This window comes from Netta rufina, assembly GCF_964035555.1.
Source record: "Netta rufina genome assembly, chromosome: 5".
Classification (NCBI taxonomy): domain Eukaryota; kingdom Metazoa; phylum Chordata; class Aves; order Anseriformes; family Anatidae; genus Netta; species Netta rufina.
Genome location: NC_140128.1, coordinates 2,572,069 through 2,592,607, shown reverse-complemented (window position 1 = coordinate 2,592,607; position 20,539 = coordinate 2,572,069). Strand labels below are relative to the sequence as shown.

The 20,539-nt window shown below is 40.3% G+C and overlaps 1 protein-coding gene across 3 annotated transcripts in view; it reads left to right on the top strand.

Annotated features, from left to right (window-relative positions):
* The window catches only part of SWAP70 (switching B cell complex subunit SWAP70), a 37,454-nt gene extending 18,390 nt beyond the window's left edge, over nucleotides 1–19,064 (top strand). For all 3 annotated transcript variants that reach the window (XM_084287355.1, XM_084287353.1, XM_084287354.1), the window contains 9 exons: nucleotides 2,749–2,976; nucleotides 6,191–6,337; nucleotides 6,606–6,714; nucleotides 7,962–8,143; nucleotides 11,752–11,859; nucleotides 13,385–13,551; nucleotides 14,296–14,494; nucleotides 16,093–16,189; nucleotides 17,243–19,064. In XM_084287355.1, the coding sequence (XP_084143481.1) occupies nucleotides 2,749–2,976; nucleotides 6,191–6,337; nucleotides 6,606–6,714; nucleotides 7,962–8,143; nucleotides 11,752–11,859; nucleotides 13,385–13,551; nucleotides 14,296–14,494; nucleotides 16,093–16,189; nucleotides 17,243–17,352 (1,347 nt within the window). In that variant the 3' untranslated portion in view covers nucleotides 17,353–19,064. The remainder of the gene's footprint in view (nucleotides 1–2,748; nucleotides 2,977–6,190; nucleotides 6,338–6,605; nucleotides 6,715–7,961; nucleotides 8,144–11,751; nucleotides 11,860–13,384; nucleotides 13,552–14,295; nucleotides 14,495–16,092; nucleotides 16,190–17,242) is intronic.
* Nucleotides 19,065–20,539: the final 1,475 nt, after the last annotated feature.

Here is a 20,539-nt window from a genome sequence, read left to right as displayed (position 1 = left end):
TAGCTGAAGGAAGATAAAGCTTGAGATGTTTTATTTCAAAAGCTAAACTGTAACATGCACGAGTCCCTTTCATACAAGCTGAGTTAAGACAACTCATGATTTTAAACTACACACTTGACTGGGATTTTGGTATTTTTGGTGATGTTAGCCACCTGTAGCTGGGAGGTTAGCAGACTGAAATGCTAAAATCTGTTCCAATAATTGAAATAAAAATGTGCACAAATTACATAAAATAATATTTTGAGTGCATTATATTTAGTGCTTGCTTTTAGTGCATTACGTGATACCATGTAATAGCCAACAGTTTGGCACAGTTTTGCATTATTTCTTTTCCAGACCATTAGTTTGGTATGTGCATTGTTCATATGGTTTGGGCAAAGAAGTGGGGAAAAAAATCTGTTCAGGTATGATGTTTTTGTTGTTGTTCCTTTCTCTGATAGTGAGTCCCAGTACTTGGAGAAAGCGATTTGAGAATCGCCTGCCTCAAGGCAGGGTAATAGCTTGTGAAATCAGAACAATAAATTTTAAAGTTTTTTTTTAATTGCTATCTACCATTTTGGCAAGTACAACACCTTCTTAATTACGCCTTAGTTATTTTAGCTTCCCTTTCAACTGAAGCACAGAATCGCAGCTCGGAGTTCACGCTGCTCGCAGGGCCAGAACCTATTTCTAACATGAGAAGAAATGATTCCTGTATCGATTATCATTTCAGCTCATCAGCGTTTAGGTTTGTTTTGAAACAAGTTCGTGGTGCTGCTGTTCTTGCACGCTGTGAGGCTTTTGCTGTTGCTATTTTTTGCTTTTGCAGTTTGTGAAGGCGTGCCTCCGAGGGAAAGGCGCGTCCTGCCGACGGGAACTTTCCCCCCTGGCAGTGCTGTGGCTTTTGGTAGCCCCTGTGTCGCCGCGGCAGCATTAATCCCCACGTGCTGTTAGAACAGGGGCTGTAAGGCTAAGAACAGCTACTGAGCTGAAATAGCAGTGAAACCTCACCCATCTGTAGAAGGTGAATTTCAGGTTTGGTAATTTACTGCTTTGTGAGATGAGTGTGCCCTGGTTATGTGCTTCTTGATCACGGGTGTGCGGGAAGAGAAGGGATTTGCCTGTACTAGCTGTGAGAGGGAGAAGCAGCAGCCACAGTCAGCGTGTACACTGCACCAAAAGCTCGAGGCTTGGCAAACCCTTGTCGTGAAATGTGTCAGGGGAAAAACATTTCTGCGTTTCTTTGTACTCCCGAACCTCTTATGCAGAAGAGACTGCTGAGTGCTCAAAAGCCTGCTGGGCCAGCTGAAAGGTGGCTCTGAGCTGTAGCTGAAAGGTCATTTGTTCCGTGGTGAAACATCCCCAGCTCTCCTGGCTGGGGTTTTCCTTAGCCCTAGGAGGAATTGCGATCTGTGCTCGAGCCGTGCTGAGGAACAGAGGTGAAGCAACATCAGGGGTGAGAAAAACAGTCCTGGAAAGCATTCAGTTTTCCCCGTTTTCCAGTGAGGCACATTCACACCGTCCACCTGAGCCATTTTTGCTGATGGCTTTCAGACTGCTGAGTCACTCAGTGTTTCCAAAACCATACCTAGCATAGGTGAGCTGAAAGTGGAGCGGGCCGTCCATCAGGCCTAACCTTCAGAAACACAGCACACAAAGCAAGCCGCTCCTTTCTGTGCGCACAGAGAGCGCCTGGAGGGCTCGTGCTGCTTTCCCTCCCCACCTCTGCCTTGTAGCATGCGGCTTCTGTTGGGAGGGACGCGAGGAGCTGGTGAGGAAACAGCCAGCTGTCACCCAGACCCGCAGGAGGTGATGTTAGCTTGGTCTGTCTTCAGCGCTGGGTTGAGCTTTGCAATGGGTATCGTATGGCCTCACTTATAGAAACTCCAAAGTGTGGTTTTTACTTTGATGTACAGAGGCCTCTGTAGAAAGGCTCTCACTAATTATTTTGTTTAAAGAGCAATTTTCCCCATGCGTCAAGCTGTAGATGGACTCAGTTTAAAAATATTGTGGCGCTTGAAAAGCAAAGAGTGATGAGTTTAAAAACGAATTAAAAAAAAAAAAAAAGAAATCCAACTGTCTTCCCATCTTCTACATTCTTGTATTTGTTTGAGTAGTGTTATTAGAGGTATTGCCCTGTGGTAATGCGTACAGAATGATGAAAGATTAAAGGTGGAAAGAGAGTTCATTTTGGAAACAGTAAAAGCAGAGGTGAAAAATACATTCTTTTGCTTCTCTTGGCACCTGTGCCAACGTTATGTCCAGTGGCGGAGTGACTGGAGAAGGGGAGCCAGGTGAAGACTAAGAGATGCGGTCACAGACTGGTGGTTTTTCATTTTGCGTCTTGTCCAGACTGTCACCTTACTGTTATTGTTTGCAATTTGTTTGCTTTTTATTTCCCACAAACGCTTCTTGAAACTTCCTGCTTTCTCGCACTTGTGTTGTCATGGCTCGGAAGGTGCTGCAGGGAAGGTCCCGTGTGTTCTGTGGGCACCTGAACGCTGCCGCAGGCTCACGGGTTCGGTTCTTTGTTTGCCATGAAGAGAGTAGCTGCAGCTGGGTCTGGCAGTCAGAAGTTCAGCTGTGACAGAAGGCTGCAGGAACGTAAAATCTTTGCTAATTAAGCTGTGCACATTCAGAGGCCTGAAAGTGAACATAGGAACCTGGCTGTAAGGGAGAGTTTCTAGAAGAAGCTTAGTTTGTAGCTCTGAAACACTTGATTTTCACGTCTGCTGAAAATGATTAATTTCTGTGTGTATTTCTGTACAGATCGAATACTTACTTAAAAAAATCACTGAAGCAATGGGAGCAGGCTGGCAGCAAGAGCAGTTTGACCACTATAAGATTGCTCTCAACACCAGCCGAGAGGGTCTTTCTGCGTGGGAGCTGATTGATCTCATCGGAAGCGGGCAGTTCAGCAAAGGGATGGACCGACAGACAGTGTCGATGGCGATTAACGAGGTCTTCAATGAGCTCATATTAGATGTACTCAAACAGGTGAGAACCACTGAGAACCAATGTTTTAAGATAGAACAAGTTCCTGCATCATTACAAAATGTTAAACTTGTGCTGACATTTCTTTGCCTGATGGGTAAAGAGCAGGGAGAAACCAGATAAATTCTTTGTAAGGATTCTTTAATATGGCTTTACTTCTATTGGAGAAATTGCAGCTTTTCAGAGTGCTGTCATTGTTGCAGTATGGTAAATGAGTTGCTTGTTGGGAGAAGTTGCTTTTAGAAAGGAAGTGTGCTCTGTCTTGAAATACAACCTTACACCGTAGCATGAATTCCTTGCTAGCTGACAGAACAGCTGCCACGCACTGTCAATTCTTATTTTTGTGACAGCTCTTAAATCTTCGAAAAATGTATATATTTTTTTCACTTGAAGTTAAAATGTAGCAAAGCTGTGCTGATACACCTTGTGTATTCAGCCTGCGCTGTACAAAGAAAGGGACTGCTCCAGCTGAAGTGTTTGCTTCTAAGTTGCCCCACTTTAGCAGGGCAAAAACTTGCAGATGAGTTCCAGAGTTTTTTTTCTTCCTTGTTCTGCTTAGCAGGTGACTTGATTAACAAATTGTACTCAAACAGAAAAACTCATGCTGGCCTTTACATTCATAGCAAGCTCCTGTCAGTCTCTGGTTTCTCCAGGTTTCCAGTGGCAAGATTATCAGCATAGTAATGGCTTCAAAGCTGTATTTCTTTCATGGGAAATACAAATATCTCTGTGTGGTCACAGCAGAGCCTACTTAGCTATTTAAAAATGACTTTTACCTGATAAGATGTTTTTATTTGTCTATGATTTCTTGGCTTCTTGGAAAGGAGAGGAGGGAAAAAAAGCTTTCTTGGCAGGCTTCTGAAGAAATCATCAGAAGGTCTTGGAACAGGAAATTCCTTCCGAATATCCACAGAACAATGCAGAGGTCTATTTTTGTTAAGACCTGGTTGCCTATTGGAGGTGAGGGCTGGGGTGGGCTCACACACACAGTTGAGTGCAAAATGAGGTCATCCTGTTGCACAATACCATGTAAATAAAATAACCTGTGTCATATCAGTCCTTCCACTTGAAAATTGTAAGGAAATTGGATTACTTTCTGGTTTTAAAAGGGCATTGTCTCTCCCTATCCCCCCTGTGTGTTTTTTTTTTGTTTGTTTTTTTTTTAACTATCTCCTTACTTTCCTCTTGGGGTGGCTGGGCCTCCTTCTCAAGGATGTCTGAGTGCCTTTGCATAGTTCCTTGACACTTAAAAAAAAAGTCTGTGCCAAGGTTTGGCCCAGTCACCCAACTAGTTCAGTCACAGCTTGCTCCCCGACAGCTTGGTGCTTCACAGAACCGCCCTGGTTGTTGCAGTGCCCGATGGCTTCAGGGTGTCATTTGATGGCAGACGACGTGGCAGCCAAGTCTCACGTGACCCCTCCTGCTGTGTGCTGTTATCCCGGGTCTCTGTGACTGTGGATGGTAGCAGTCATAACTAAATCTGTCATATTTTAGTTTCCTGAAATAAGCGTCCCTCATGAATGCTGGTTTGAAAATACCTCCTGAAACTGTCAGAAATGAAGCTGATGCGCAGAAATAATAGATGCAGGTTCTGCAGCAATTGTGGAGGGGGAAATATCAGCGTGGCTTGGCTTTGAAAGAAGATTGTCTCAGTATGTAAGCAAGGGGGAAAAAAACGGGTTATGACTTTGAGTGTGCAGGGCGTGCAAGAGTGAAGCTGTGGGAGTCCTTCACACGCCCTTGCGACCACCCAGACCTCGGACCCAAGTACAGAGGAGGCGAAGCTGTTTTGTGCATTCCTGTCCTAGAGCAAGGAGGTGGAATATCAAGGGAATAGGCACGGCCTTGGCTCTGGCCACGCTTAGCAAGCTGGAAGAGCAGAGCACAGCTGAGCCATGTGTGTTGAGGAAGGGTTTTCGTTTTCTGTGTCTCTGGTTTTGTTTTTTTAAACACAAACAGCTCCTCCAACTGTTCTGATTCTTTCCCCCAGGCTTATAAAGAAAGACACCTTTGGTTTTGTCAGAGCACATTTGTTTGCTTATCTCCAAAATTGCTATAGCTAACAGACATTAGAGAAAAATGTTTGTGGTCTCCTTTCCAACTTCTCCATCCTCCTAACCTGACATATTTTGGGTACAGTGCTTTCTGTATAGTTTTTTCATAGTTTTATCAATATAGGTGGTCCAATTCCTGCTGGAACTGAAACATCTTGTGAAGTTAGGAGTCTTTTTCCAGGAGATGGCTTTGGAATTGCCATCACTATATTGGGTAAAGGATAAAAGGGTAACTAGTACACCTGCACTTAGTAGCAGTGCTTATATTTTAGGTAAGTTAATATTCAATATTCAAAGCTCAGAGACAAAGTGTGGCCTTCTCTTCCTTCTTTTGAAAAACTTTCTAATAGCAAGATTCAGGACTTGCTCACAAGTGTTTCTCTTTTCCTGAAAGGTGACCGAATCAACTTTCTGTAAAAGTAAAATACTGTGAGTCAATACCTTGACGTCATTTAAATCAAGGTACAACTTGGTTCTCTTAAGGCAAAATCCAGACTTGACCAGTGTTGCTGTCTCCCATCCAATGAAGCCACCAAGACAATGCTTCTGTTATCAGTTTCTCTGACGTGCTCATAGGAGCAGCTGGTGCGGCACCGCTTCTGTCACAGGGTGAAGTAAATGAGTGTCCCGGCAGGGTGGGGCCGCCCCAGGACAGAGGTGCTCTTGCTTTGTACCTGGGAACGTGCCCCAAATGGTGCCGAGATGGTGATACAGCGTGTCTAGGTCCAAACCTATCACTGGGGTGTGCATCCAAACAGGGTTGATATAGATATATATATTTATAACATCTGTGATTAAAGCAGTAGCCATGAATTTCAGTGATGGCAAATGTCTACTTGAATGAAGAAAATTAACTGGTAAAGGTCATCAAGGAGGACCAAAGACACATAACAGTGACTTAATGCTGTCATAATAATAATTATTCAGTTAACCCTGTTACTTAAAAACAGGACAGAAGAACAGTTGGTGGTTTTTTATGGGCTAAACAGTACCAGTGTGCTGGTGTTAGGAATGGAAATGTGGAAGGGAACTCTGTAGGGCTTTGATCTAACTTTTCTGGGTAATCTGGACCTTTAGGCCACCCAACCAAAAGACCAAGAGATTCAACACGGGCCAAGCATTTCATCTAATCTTTTTTCTTCTTTTTTTTTTTTCCTTTCCAGGGTTATATGTTGAAAAAAGGTCACAAAAGGAAAAATTGGACAGAACGGTGGTTTGTACTAAAACCCAATATTATTTCCTACTATGTAAGTGAAGATTTAAAGGACAAGAAGGGAGACATCATACTGGATGGCAACTGTTGTGTAGAGGTAAAAAGAAAACAAAAAAAAACAAGAACCAACCAACCGTGACTGTCTCTAAAGATAGGAATTCTTTTTTGTGAGCATGGTGGAACTCCTGAGAGCTTTAATTAACAGAATGTTTTTCACTTCGTATGAAACAGTCCATACCCACTCTTTTGATAAACATTATTAATAGTGAAATTTGTAGATATGTAAGAGGGAACTGGAGAAATAGGGCTCGAGAATACAACTTTAAATTTAAAGTTTGTGACAACAATCCTGTTATCCATCCTAGGCGTTGCCTGACAAAGATGGAAAGAAATGCCTTTTTCTCATAAAGTGTCTTGATAAAAGCTTCGAGATCAGTGCCTCTGATAAAAAGAAGAAGCAGGAGTGGATTCAAGGTAAGGCTCCAAACATTTTAAAGTCCTGTCAAAGTAAGCTGGAGTCTTACAGAAGTGCTTTACTCAAACCTAAAATTCTCAGTCTTGGGATTTTTGGTATTTCCATTTTGTGCACGTGAGAAGTGATCTGTAAGGAACTGGCGATTCAGGAAGGAGTAATGGTCCATGTAGTGGGAATCAGCTTCTTTCAATCAGGTGCCTCAATTTCAGCACCCAATAACCAAAATGAAACTGCTATTATTGTTTGCTTTTTCTGTACGGCTGTGCATGTGGGAAAGGGCAGGGAATACATAGAAAATTGTTAGTTTGGGGAGAAAGGGAAAGCTTGTTCAGTTCAGCATCATAAATTGGCTTTAATTTTACAGTTTTGCTTGAGGTAGTGTGGTTTGATGAACTGAGGACAAGGCTGTAACTGGGGCTTCCCTTTCTGTTTCCACAAAGGAGTAACTCCTTCTGTGAGACCTGCCCAGGTGAGATGCTGAATGATGGTTACATGCATCTTTTGCAGGGTGAGGCAGAAGCCTTTGCGAAGCCACTATTGCCAAGACCATTGAAATACGTACAGCATTTTAATACTTGGAGCTGTGTGCTTCCATTCACAGTGCCCTTTTTACCTGAAGCACGTATTTAATTGCACCAAAGTCTGACGTATGAAGAATTACTTGATTCCAAAATTCCCAAATGAGATATTTTTTCACAGCAGTGGCAGATGAAGCATTGACTACTCCTCAGCTTTGCTCTGTGTGTATTTCCTTACTTGAATATAAGTAAATGAGAAGTTTTTAAACTGGGAGAAAGTTTTTCTTGTGAATAACAGAATAAAAAGGGTTTAAGGTTGGTTATAAGAAAATAGGTGCAACTATATCTATTTATTGATTAGAGTCACCAAATCTAGGGAGTGGGAAATCCTGAAGTTGTTTTTGCGTAGCTAGGCATACAAATGATTTGTATATCCACTGCTTGTTAGAAATCAATATTGGAATTGGCAGAATGCATTGGGATTACCTGACCTTGTGGCACACAGACTATTGAAAACTAAGTGTCTTTTACTAGTGGTTTCTGTTGACAGCTAGCCTGGTGAGAATTAGGAGAATCAACAAGTTATTTCTGGTTTAAAAAACATTAAAAACAAACCAAAAAAACAACACAGGTATTCATTTGCCTAGGCAGTCCAGAAAGTTTAGCATCTTCCTTCACTGGGGTTCTCTTACAGTTCCTCCCCCTTTGCCTTGCATGATCCCTTCCAGCCATCCAGACCACCGTGAGCCTGCTGAGAGCAGGGAGCCCTCCACCTCACAAAGAAGCACGCCAGAAACGGAAAGAACTGCGCCAGAAGCTGTTAGCTGAGCAAGAAGAGCTGGAGCGGCAGATGAAAGAACTGCAAACAGCCAACGAGAACAAGCAGAAGGAACTAGAGACCGTGAGAAAGGTGGGAGTACAAGCTGCTGGCCTTCACGCTTTAGGCTCAGTCTCTGTGGTTGAGATGGGCTTCTTGAAGTATATTTGGCATCTGTTTCCTGTTCAGGTGTTCAGACACACGAAGCAAGCTCCTGCAGAGGAGTTGAGCTTATATCAGCTTGAGCCCCTAAGTAAATAGGTCTGCTGGGTCAGCTTGCCACAAAGCCTTAAGCACTGATTGTTTCAGCTTCTAAGGTCTGACAAGTGGCCTTGGGGTTAACTCACGTGGCCCAGGCCTGTACCTAAGAAGGTCTTGTGAAGCTGCTGTGAAGGACAACTGCAACTGTGCTGTGGATGGGGTCCAGGACTGGAGAATCTAGTCGTGTCAGTTACTCATTATTGTTTTGTTGATTCTTTTTTTTCTTTTCCCCCTCCTGTTGGGAATGTCTGCCAAAATTGGGGCTTTCCATTAAGATTTTCTTAGGTAGTTTTTCAGAGTTGTTGTTTGAACTGTGTGGAGGAGTCTCTTCAGACAGACGTAGTTTTCAGAGATATAAATTGAATTTACAGAGAATCCAAAGATGCACATTGATTTTTGTGAGTCTGTATTGGCATAATTTTATTATAGTAGTTAGGGAGAGATTTGTAGAGCTGAGAAACATACCAACCATTTATAAACCGTTTAAATGTATGTTCCTTGTAAACATTAAATTGACTTCTAGAGACCTGGAGACTGCACTAGAAAATTCTGAGTATTAGCAGAAGACTCTCTCAATAAATTAATTTCCTCATACATGTAGATAGGTTTTATCCCACATCTAATGACCAAAGGTGCCTTTGCTGCTGCTGCACGCTCTAACAGTAGATTGAACTTGCTGATGGATCTTTGTATGTTGGAACAGGAGGTGCCTCTGTAATAGTTCTTCACACAGACTTCATTATTCAGATGTACTTTCTACCTTCTATTGCTGTGATACCTTGTAATGAGGAGTGTGTGCTGAAATAGCCTTGAGTGCCGTTGAATTCCTCATTGCTGCCTAACATTGTGGCTGCTAGAGCAGTCCCCATCTATGCTCTCTGCTTACTCCAGAGTCTTTTGCTCACTATCTTCCTAATTTTTTTTTTTTTTTTTCCCATTTAGGACAAATCTGCCTCAGTGCTTAAGTTTTTCCTAAATGAAAAACGCTAGCTAAAACACTAGCTTATTTGAAGAAAAAAGCGAAAAAACAAACAAACAAACAAAAAGAAACACTCACAAATATTGTGAGAGTGTGTTAAAGGCGGTGAGTCTAGAAAGCAAATGCAAATCACCCAAAATATATCTTTGGTTTGACAGTGGGGAAAACACTTTTTAATTCGTTTTAGCACCTATATTCTACCATGTGTGTAAGATTCATAATGCAAAATATGCTTTTAAGGGTAGCCTGAGTTTACCTACAAGTTACTGGTAATAATGCCTGTTAGCAGAAATCATAAGGATGACTTTCTGTGTTGAGTTTACTTCATGGAGAGAAAGTGGGGAAGATGACATGAGAGCAACCCCAAAGGAGCAGTAGGATGTTGACAGGTGCCAGGGAGTGTTGCTGAAATCCCAACAGGTAAACTACAGGGAGGAAGATAATTTAGTCTCTGACATGATTATTGGGGAGCTGCTATGCAGGAAGAATTCAGACTGATTAATTTTTGTTGATGTTGTTGTTTTGTTTTTGTTTTTGAAAAAGTAATCTTCAAGGAAAAGGCTCTGTAAATGGTTCAGGAAACTGTGGTGTTCTGTAAAGTTCAATTTGCTCCTGATGGCTGAGAGCCAGCACTTGCACAGCAGCTGCCAAAGTGCATCCCAAGACTGGCTTTTATCTTGATAGCTCCTGCACTTAAAAATTTCAGAAGAACATGCTCCTTTGTCTAAAATAGTTGTTTTTTCATATCTTTAAACGGAATTTTGAGCTATGCATGCTGAATAGACTGAAAGGTAAGTTTTTTGTACCAAGAGAGCATGCACAAGCCTCGTGTACTCTTTCAATTCGGAGTCTTGAATAGATCTCAGAGACTGTGCTAACTCCTGCTGCAATGAGGTGTTCTTGTTGACACCCCCTACCCCCCACCAGTTCTCACATGTTGCAACTTTTCCCTAGTTGATAGCCAGATAACCTTACCAGCCAGCAACTGATGTGCTCAGATGTGAACTGAACAGGAAACTGCTGATAAAAGATAAGAGTGGACAAATGTGTATTTTCTTGTTGAACTGGCTGGCAAAAGCCTAGCACTCGCTCTTGCTGGTGACCGTGAGGGGTCATTTGCCATCTCAGTTCAGTATTGGCAATGTTTATTTAATTTGAAGGTGGGGAAGGAAATCAAAAGGAAATTTCACTTAAATAGCACCTTAAGTTTGACGACAATTATATGCTACCAATTACAGAAGAGCAATGATACTGATACTTCTAAAAGACTTGTAGCGTAATTTTTAGCCTTTCAAAGGAGAACATTTCTGTACTATGTTCTATGGCTTAAAAAGAGAAACTAGGAGCCTTCTTCCCTTCTCCCCATCTACTTTAGGCTAGAATAGGATTAGCACTTAAAGGAATTCCTTTGAGTTTTGGCTTGGTAGTTTTAGTTATTTAGGTCTCTGATTAGTTCACATAGGCTGTGCGAGAGGAAAATGGTTTAAGTGTTGGACCTTCCCAAATACTGAAAAAGGATGGGTGTCCCTGTCTTACTGAGGGGCTGTGGAAGCAAATTCACCAGCCTGGCATGTTACAAAAGGGTGCTTGTTTTCTGTAAAGAATCTGATCTCTGGAAAAATCTGTGAAAGAATTATTTTGTTTTCAGTACTGTTAATGTTTTGACTGGTACTTGTACATTTCTAACCCTCTAAGCATTCTAAACATACACGCTATTGAAGCCTAGATGAAAGGAAAAAACACAATGGCTATCTCTTTATTTGTAAAATCAAGATGGAAAATAATGTTAAATAAGTTGCAAGAAGTCATGACGGCACCAGCAGCTGTTTACATGTCTGTAGTTTTGAGGGTATTTTTCCCCCCTAACGTTCAAATGGTAATTACTGACTATAATTTCATTTACCTTACATGGCAATTTAGGGGATGTTGAAGGGATGTGATTCACAATAGCACAATTGCTTTATTATAGCCAACCTTTGTGGCACTTCTGCATTCCCATGGCAATTTAGTATGTCTCACTTCTGTTTCTGTATGAACACTATATATGCTATCATGTTCTCACTGTTGTTGTAACTTTTGTGCAGTCCTGCCTGGAATGTGGTTTTCTATGGCAATAATAATTTTTTATCTTGTATGAGATAGAGAAGTAAATACAGTCATTTCTATTGGTTTTCCAAAGAAGAACTCGAAGTGTGGAGGAAATCTGATAATCGATTTTTCATTTGTAAATTGAAAATTGTCTTGCAATAAGACTAAAAATTATATTTGGAGGTTGACAGTAACCTCAGAGGTTTTTTTTTTTTTTTTAAAAAAAAAAGTTGGCACTGTAATACTTTTGAAAGCGTCTTCCTTTTTTTTTTTTTTTTTTTTTAATAAAAATAATTAAATTCAATTTCTTCCAAAGGCTTAGTTTTTACAAATTGTTTTTTCCTTCTTTTCTTGATCCTTTTTTCTATTCCAGCAACTGGAAGCAGCAGCTGCACGTGCTGCAGAGGAGGAAAAGAAAAGACTTCAGACTCAAGTTGAATTACAAGATCGCTTCAGTCTGGAGCTGGAGAGAGAAAAAATGGTGAGTAGTGCACATGGCTTTTTGCTATAATTCCACATAGTGAGGAGTGCTTCCAGCAATGATTTCCCTCATAGGCAATCTCTGAAAGGTTTCAGCAGAATTTGCAGGAAGTTGAGTGCAGTCTGCATTACGTTTACTAGAGACATAAAATGTATTTAGTAGTGAAAAAAGAATTGAAACACCCTGCCTACAACTTGTATAGCATTCAGAACTTAAATATTATTGGAAAAATCATGAGTAGAATGAACTGTTTCTAGGATAAAACACAGACTGAAGTTATTGTTGCAGTTTTCAGGGATGAAGAACGTGAGACTGGAATGTGTTATATGAATATACAAAATGAACAAAGATATAATTATAGTGTATTTTAGGAATTTTCTGAGTTGATTTTATTCCCCAAACTGTTCTTTTTTTTTAAATATACCGTTTGTTCTTTTGTATTTATACACATGCAAAATTAATTAAAGAAAAACTGCAGCTTTAAAACGCTGTTATCATGCCAAGGATTTATAAAACAACTGATTTTTGATCTTCAAGGGTTTTGTCGGGTATAATAGGCTCTTCTGTCAGTTGCAGAAAAGAAGTAGGAATAGGCTGATGTAATGGAACATCTCAGGACAAATGCACGTGCAGTGCTACTTTATGGGATAAGTGTGAATCCTTGAATGCGCTCACTTTCTGGGTCAGTGGGATTTGGGTTAGCTGAGAGAAAGCAGCCCACTGAGCAGTGGAGCAGGACAGGCCATCCTATCACACTTGAAACAAGCTATTTTTTTTGCTAACTTAAGGAGCAGTGCTTACCTTCCGTGAAGTCAATGTTATGTATTACTAAATGCTGAGGTTTTGGTGCTTGTAAACCTCAGTTCAATGACAGTGTGAGCCAAACAGGAGGACGGGCGGTTCTGGTGCCACAACACCCCTAGTTTCCTGCTCTGGTCAGTGAAACAGGGGAAATCGGATCAGAGGCTGAGTGACGATGGACATTCAGCTTCTCTTTCACCTTCCTCTAGCACTTACCTTCACTTTTTTGTTATAGTTGCTCTTCTCTTAGCAAAGCCAACATCCCTAGCTGGTGTCCAACCTTTGGTGGCTCAAGTTGCAGTGCCAGCATCCAGATATGTGTGAAATCTGCTACTGCCAAGGGAGGACTTGCCTGAGGAAACAAGTTGAGTGTAATTAAATGAGCTTGATCTTTGTGTCTAGACACTCTACAAGCTTTTTCTCCCTTCAGTTTAGCGTGTATTTGTAAGTTAAGTGATGTGATCAAACTGATTGAAGATAGGTTTAAACCACTGTACAAATCCTATGCAGCATGCAGTAGGCCAATGCAAGTGACTGTTTTTTTTCCCTTACTTTCTCACTCACACAGCTACAAATCTTGACTTCAATTTTACCGGTTTTGCTCTGCAGGTAGCAGGAAAAGGTCTCTCTGAAAATGTTATCAGAGAGAAACCTGTTAATTCCTTCAGTATTGGAAACCTGAATGGAATGGTAGCTCATATGTGTCCTCAATTTACTTTGCTAGGTGAGACAAAAAATGGAAGAGCAAGTCGCTCAGAAGTCATCTGAACTGGAACAGTATTTACAGAGAGTACGTGAGCTGGAAGAAATGTATAAGCAGCTACAGGAAGCCTTGGAGGTTGAAAAACAGGCACGCCAAGATGAAGAAACTGTAAGGAAACTTCAAGCCAGGTATGCGTTTTACCTAGCAGTGGCTTATTTCCGTTTCACTGCAATATTAAACAACTGTACTCTGCTTTTAAAGATTGCTGAGCATTACCACTACTAATTGAAACATATGTGAAAACCATAAATACCACCTTTAGTCTTCGGATCTTAAGAAAAAAATATCTACCATCTTTGCACTTTAAGCTAGTCTTGCCTCCCAGCAAAGTGTCTGAAATGCAAGCAGTTCCAGAAAAGCAGGCTCACTTATTTTTCGTCAGGCATTGTGCCTGTCCACACATCCAAAATTGAGATCACCCTGCACAAACTTTCAGTTATATGTTTTATAAAGCACTAACTGTAAATATGACTTGCTATCATGTTTTATTGCAGGTTTAAATTTTAAGTGATAAAAGGTTAAGTCTTCTCTTACTCATACGGGCTTCATTTAGTGTGATTTCTTTCTTCATATGGTCAGTCCTCCCAAGACAGTTAAGATAACTCACGCGCGTTTGTTTCGTCTGTGATTTTCAGTGTGTGCATTTGCATTATTGACTACATTTTCTGAATAGCCCTTTGTAGCAGCGAGTCTGCTTGCACTTCTGGCATGATTTTCAGTGTTACACTGAATACAAGCCAAGAAGCAGTAATTTTTTCCCTCCTTCCTGAGTTCCCGCCCCCCCAGTAATTAGCTTGGCTTTCCTCTGTGTATGCTACATGCTGGATACAGCTTACTTTAAAGTGCAGTTAACATCACAATCCCCATTGCAGATTACTGGAAGAAGAGTCAGCAAAGAGAGCTGAACTGGAAAAATGGCACTTGCAGCAGCAGCAGACCATTCAGATGACAGAAGCAGAGAAGCAAGAGCTAGAAAACCAGAGGATGATAAAGGAACAGGCTCTTCAAGTTGCCATGCAGCAACTGGAACAGCTTGAACTGGAACGGAAGGAAGCCCTTGAGCAATATGAGGTGAGCTGTTCTGTTTATCTACCTCTCATGCTTAGCCAGATATGCAGCAGTTTAACTGAATTTGAAGTTTGTCCATTTCATACTTGTTTAAGGATTAGTAAACAAAAGATTTTTAAGTAGAGCTAGGATAGTTATGTCTTTTTTTTTTCCTCAGACCAGTGGATATATGTGAGGAAGAGGTCGGGTTTCAGACATAACCCCCTCTAATATTTTTATCCCAATTCACATGCAAGCCAGCTTGATAATATCCTGCAATATTCTATATACATTTGTCTTCTGCTGTAGACTAACTATCCATGTGCAGTCCCGTTGCTGTCATAACCCAGTGCCTTATACTTTTTGAATTACTCAACCTTGCAATATTTTGATAACGTAATGGGGCAATATTGTCTTCTACAGACAAAAATTGATGTGCTACTGTAAGCCCTTGCTCCTTAACAAGGTATTTAAGCACTGAATTATGTCAAGGATAGCTGGGAATTAGTCCAGTTTCTCAAATGGGTAGCAATGCCCGATGTCCTAAGTGCCAGGGCTGTTCTCTGTTCCACTGAGTGTTTTTGGTGTAGGCCAGTAGCTGTATTCACAGAATAAATATAAAGAATTTATCAGAATCCTGTGACTACAGAGACTGAATTTCTACATACTTTCTATGGCTAGGGAGGTATTCATCCTGTATCTGTTTAGGTCAGGAAACAAAACACAGCTAGATTTCTGTTTAACTTGGGAGTGTGTTTACGCTGTTTGCTGTGCCCTTGGAATGAGTTTCTGTGAAGGACAAACAATTGATCTGTCTTGACCAGCACAGAATACTGCAACGACTACAAGAACAGGCCCAGATGTAGTATTTTTTCCAGTTTTACAACTTACCCTGTTGGTGTTACATCTGGCACAATCAGTAGAGTTGCTTTCAGATAAATACTCAACTTTTTTTTTTTGGATGGCTTTTTGTACGTAAGCCATCTCAGGCTTTTTGTATGTAAAATAAAATACCACTGTTATCTAGACATCTAGAATACATCTACCGTTATCTAAACATCTAGAATATACTAGACTTACAAAACAAACAAGAAAATCAGAAGAGAAATGGTGGAGTAGGTCACTGCAATAACTGACATAGTATTTTAGAAATCGTTACGCATTCTAGTCTTTCATTTGCAATTGACCAAAAGAGCAATTTAGACAGAAGAATCTCTCTTCTGTGCTTGGGCTACCAGCAGTGGCCCTACTTCCTAGCTTATGTTTTATGATTTCTTATAATGTCTACTAGAAGGTTGTAGATCAGAATACAGTAGTTCTAGATAGCCTCTAATTTGAAACTATTATTGAAACTAGTTTGTGTTTTGAGTCTTCATGAAGACTAGCCCTAACTGTGCAGTTAGACAATCTTATGAAACCTGGTTTGAGGGCTTGCTTTTATACCGTTGGTGACTGACTATATTAGTTAAAATGTTAATCTGAAATGAAATGGTCCTGTCCATTGCCCTAAACAGAGGGCAGGCTGACATAGTATCATATAGTCTTTAGGTTTAAAGGGAGGCATTGTCTTTTTATATAAATTAAGTTGTTCTTGATTGCAAATGGGCTGTATTTTATTTCAGGAGGTTAAAAAGAAGTTGGAAACAGCAGCTAATAACACCAAGACTTGGAAAGATAAAGTAGCTCATCATGAGGGATTAATTCGACTAATAGAGCCAGGTATGTTATCAACAGAAAAATAACCAAAACACTGTATTAACTCCATCTCATATACTTGCATCACCTAGCTATTTGTTGAAGTCTCTCTTTTGTTGTATCTTATTGGTTTCACTACAGCCTATAACTACTACCTTTGTCAGAACTGCTGATCATAATAGGATCTTCCCTCAGAATGGTAGAATTCTGCATTCAGAACCCAAATAGAAGAAGAGAAAAGGTTGCAACTATGCAATATAATGCATCATGAAAACACTGTTGGCACCAGACCTTCAAAATACATTTTGTGCAGTATAGTGTAAGCACTGAAGTATCTTTACTGATAAGATTAGTGCCCCCTGAGGATTTGGTTTTGCTTGAACTAAATTTAATGATGATGGTGGGAACAAATACAGGCTCATAGTTGTTTGAGAGAAGGATTAATTAGCATTAAAGCCTCATATCTAGGATGTGTTGAAATCTGAGCAAAATTAAACATAAGAAACTTTCAAGTCTTTACTGTCCCTGATAAAACTATTTATTTTTTAAATTTTTACTTATTTTTAAACAACACAAGGATCTACCTGAACATTGCATTTTTGGGTGTTCAATGCAATTAACCTAAATGCTGATTGCCAAAAACACAAAGTAAAGGTATCTAAAATATTTGCTGAATTTTTAGAAGTTGTTTAACTTTTTAGCTTAATTAATACCATGCCAGCCTTACAGGAAAGTGCCTTTGTGATGCTGTGCTGGAGAGATTGCTTTCCCTTAGGGACATCTGTAACAGCAAGAATAACAGAAGACAGTTACTTCTATACAACTACTTTGCAGGGGCAATAGGACATAAAGATGGCAGCTGTTGGACTTTTCACACTAAGCACCTTCACTGACTGTGTGTCCCAGGCATTCCTCCCTCCTCAGTTAGGCAGGCCACCTTTGTGAGGGATTCCAGTCACAGAAGAGACAGCACTTACCGAATCGTCCTGTGGCACCTCCAGCTCTGCCCCACCGATGGTGTGTGAGTGATGTTGCTGTCAGAAATGCCTGTTTCAAGCATTGCACTTTGTCTTCCAGGTTCCAAGAATCCTCACTTAATCACAAACTGGGGCCCGGCAGCCTTCACTGAAGCAGAACTGGAGGAAAGACAAAAGAGCTGGAAAGGGAAGAAAGCCACTTCTGAGTAACAACGGTAGCTGACATACCGTTTGTGAATAGAAGCCCACCTTTGTTCATTCTGCTTTGCACAGAACAGCTCATTGTTGCTCTTTTGAAGATCTTAGTTTACCCTGCAGGTTGGGCCTTTCTAAAAAGGAAATACTGTTTACCACATAGGAGTGTCTAATAAGAGCTCAGTAACTATAACGTGTGGTGTCTGACAGTCCGTGCTGTTTTGCCTCACATTCTCAGATACTTTGTTCTTTTATGCAAAACTTTTCAACTCAAGATTTTTATTCAAACGTAGCCTGTGACAGTATTGTTTCTATACTAGCCTGTAACAATCTGATAGCATCTAACCATCAGGCAGCATCATTTTCATTCCAAAAAGCAAGGGAAACGACTGTTATATTGGTTCAGTTAGTAATAATTTAAGCCCATGCTAAGTCAATCCTGAAGGTTCTGTCTGACTCAGAGACAGAGCATTACCTTTCCTTCCTTTTAGTCTCCTTTCATTTTTCTCTGTGCCTGCTGCTCTTCACATGGGGGGTTAGTGCTTAATATCTTCTTCCTTACTGAGAGCAGGCTGACATCACAGGGTGCCTGTTGCTGCTGTTTCCTGGCTGGGCTGATTTTTGTGTCCTTTGTTTGCAGGAATCCAAACAAAAGAATTGGAAATAGGTATGTTCAAAATGCTGCTGTAAAACATTTGGAAAAAGCAGTCATGCAAGATTGAGCTTGGTACTGGCTTGTACATAAGAAGTTCTTAAAAAAAACAGAGTTTAGAAAACCATAATGCTTTTGGTTGGTGGTTTAAAAGATGTACAGTTTTGACTTACAGGTTTCTGGAGTGGATGAATGGAACTTGAGGGTATGTACAAGCCTTGATGCAGATGATATTTGGCCATGTTTATGCAAGACATTTGATTATACAATTACCATCACTATAGATGCAGCACGCTGTTTTGTCTTATTCTTTATTGGAGGCCAGATTCCAAAAATGTAATGCAAGAGGAAGTCCCGCCTTGCAAAGAGCAGGTGCCCATTGAAGTGGTTTGTTAATTAGCTTTGACCTCTGTACATACACGAAACATGTAAAACCATCTTTTAGCATGTGGTTTTTAGTTCAGCTAAGTGTTAAATTATTTGTAGTAAATAAGAAGTGACTGTTTCTAATGGATAACCAGTGCATTTGTATACACCATTGTGATACTCAGAAGCTGTATAGAAACAAACTCTGGATTTGGAATTCCATAGCATTTTATTTGCTTGTTAACTAAAACTCAAATACTGAATCTTTGCAGTCTTTTAGTCTTTAGTTATATTTTTATACTAATTGAAATCTTTAGTATTTTGGCAAATGGAATACTGATTAAAGTGAAAGGTAAATTGAGGCTCTTCCTATTTGTATTTACTGTACAGGACAGCAATAGTTCCTTAAGCTTGCTAACAAGGCATTTTTAAAATTGATTTTGTTTACAATGAAATGTGAAAAAAAACTGTAATGGAAATACTAATGCATACGTTGTTAAACGTTGCTAAAGGAGGTGGAACAGTATTTATAACTACCCAACACCTTTTATGTGGAAAGAAGAAGGTGCCTTGGGACTAAAACTTTTTAATTTTTCTAACAGTCTTTACTTTGGACAAATATTTTTTAAAAAAAACACCAAATGATGCATGTTTTCATATTTTTTACTGTTCTTTAGAATCGGCTATTTAATAAAGTAATACAAAGTCATTTACATTTCTGAATGATCTGCTGGCTTTTTGTATCAGTTTCTTTTGGGATTCTTTTTGCATTGGTTTCTTTACACATTGCCCTTAAACCAAATCCCATTGATCATACTATTAAAGCCATAACGGTGGTAGTCAGAGAGACAGTATATCGTAAGAACAGCAACAGTTATGTGAGAATCATTACACTCTGACATATTAAATATGAACATATTTGAGACAGCAGCACTCAGTAACAGTATTGTGAGGGTGCAATTTAGGTAATTTCTGAAATGCAAAGTGTGGCAGATGGGAAATTAATTTATATTTCCTCTTACCAATGAGTTAATGAAAATATCTGCAGTTAGGGTATGATGGCACATATAGACATGTGCCTCTGCAGGCAAAACAGGCCCTTAATTAAAATGTCATCCATATACTTCATTTTTTCTTAGTTGCTATTAGATGAGGAAATGAGCCAAATGTCCTTCACTTTGTGTGAAGTGTTGCACAGTAAAGGGGGGCAAGAGGGAAAGGACTTAAAAGCTGACCAATTGCATTTTGAGCAAAAAAATTCCACTTCAGAATACGTCCATTAAAGCTACACCTCAAACATACTGTTCAAAGAGAGAGCAGTGCTGTGAGTCAGCGTCACCACATCTCATGAAACAGCGCAGCATGGAAAAAACTCACAGCCCCCTGCTGCGTGATCATCTCTGAGGTTACAGCAGTCTTACTCCAAGAGAGAAATAAGTAAGTCTGATCAGGGGGAGGCTATCAATGAAAGGTGATGCCAAGTAAGTCTCATTCCATCCCTGAAACGTGCCTTGCAAAACCTAGTGTTGCTCATACACAGTGGATTTACCTGTGCAGAAAGCAGTAGGATGCTGCTGCTTCTGCTCTTGACACCTCAGTACGATGCGCTGGAAGGCTTCATCCTGGCTGCCCAGTTCTGGTTTACCTTCTGCTGATGGAAGAACATCCTGCAAAACAATAGTACAGGCTCATTCTTCTCCCAGACCATGACAGGATTTTTGTTCTGTGACCATTTATGATACTGGTGTATGAGACTTCTACCTTTACTCATTCCCAAACTGCAACAGGCACGTTTCCAGCAACTCATTTCTTCAGTTTACCTCTCCTGCATGCACAGCCACAAAAGCAAAGCTTGTGTGGTGAAGCAACGTGGTGTTAGGACACTAGCTGTATCCTGGGGAGCTCCGGGGGTGGGATGTGTGTGGGGAGATTTAAAACAAACAAAAAGTAAATGTTCAGTCTTGCAGTTCCTGCTGGCAGAATAACCACACCATCTATCGGTACAAGTGAGCCGAAAATAATTGCTCTGAATTTTATCTTGATAAAATAAAGCATTTTTAGGTAAATAACTTTTGAGTAACTAAGTGTGTGGCTAATGCACCAGTGGGTACCCCAGGAAAAGAGATAGCCATGAATTCTTTTTGTCATGTAGCACAGAGCAGTAATTTCGTACTTATTAGGTAA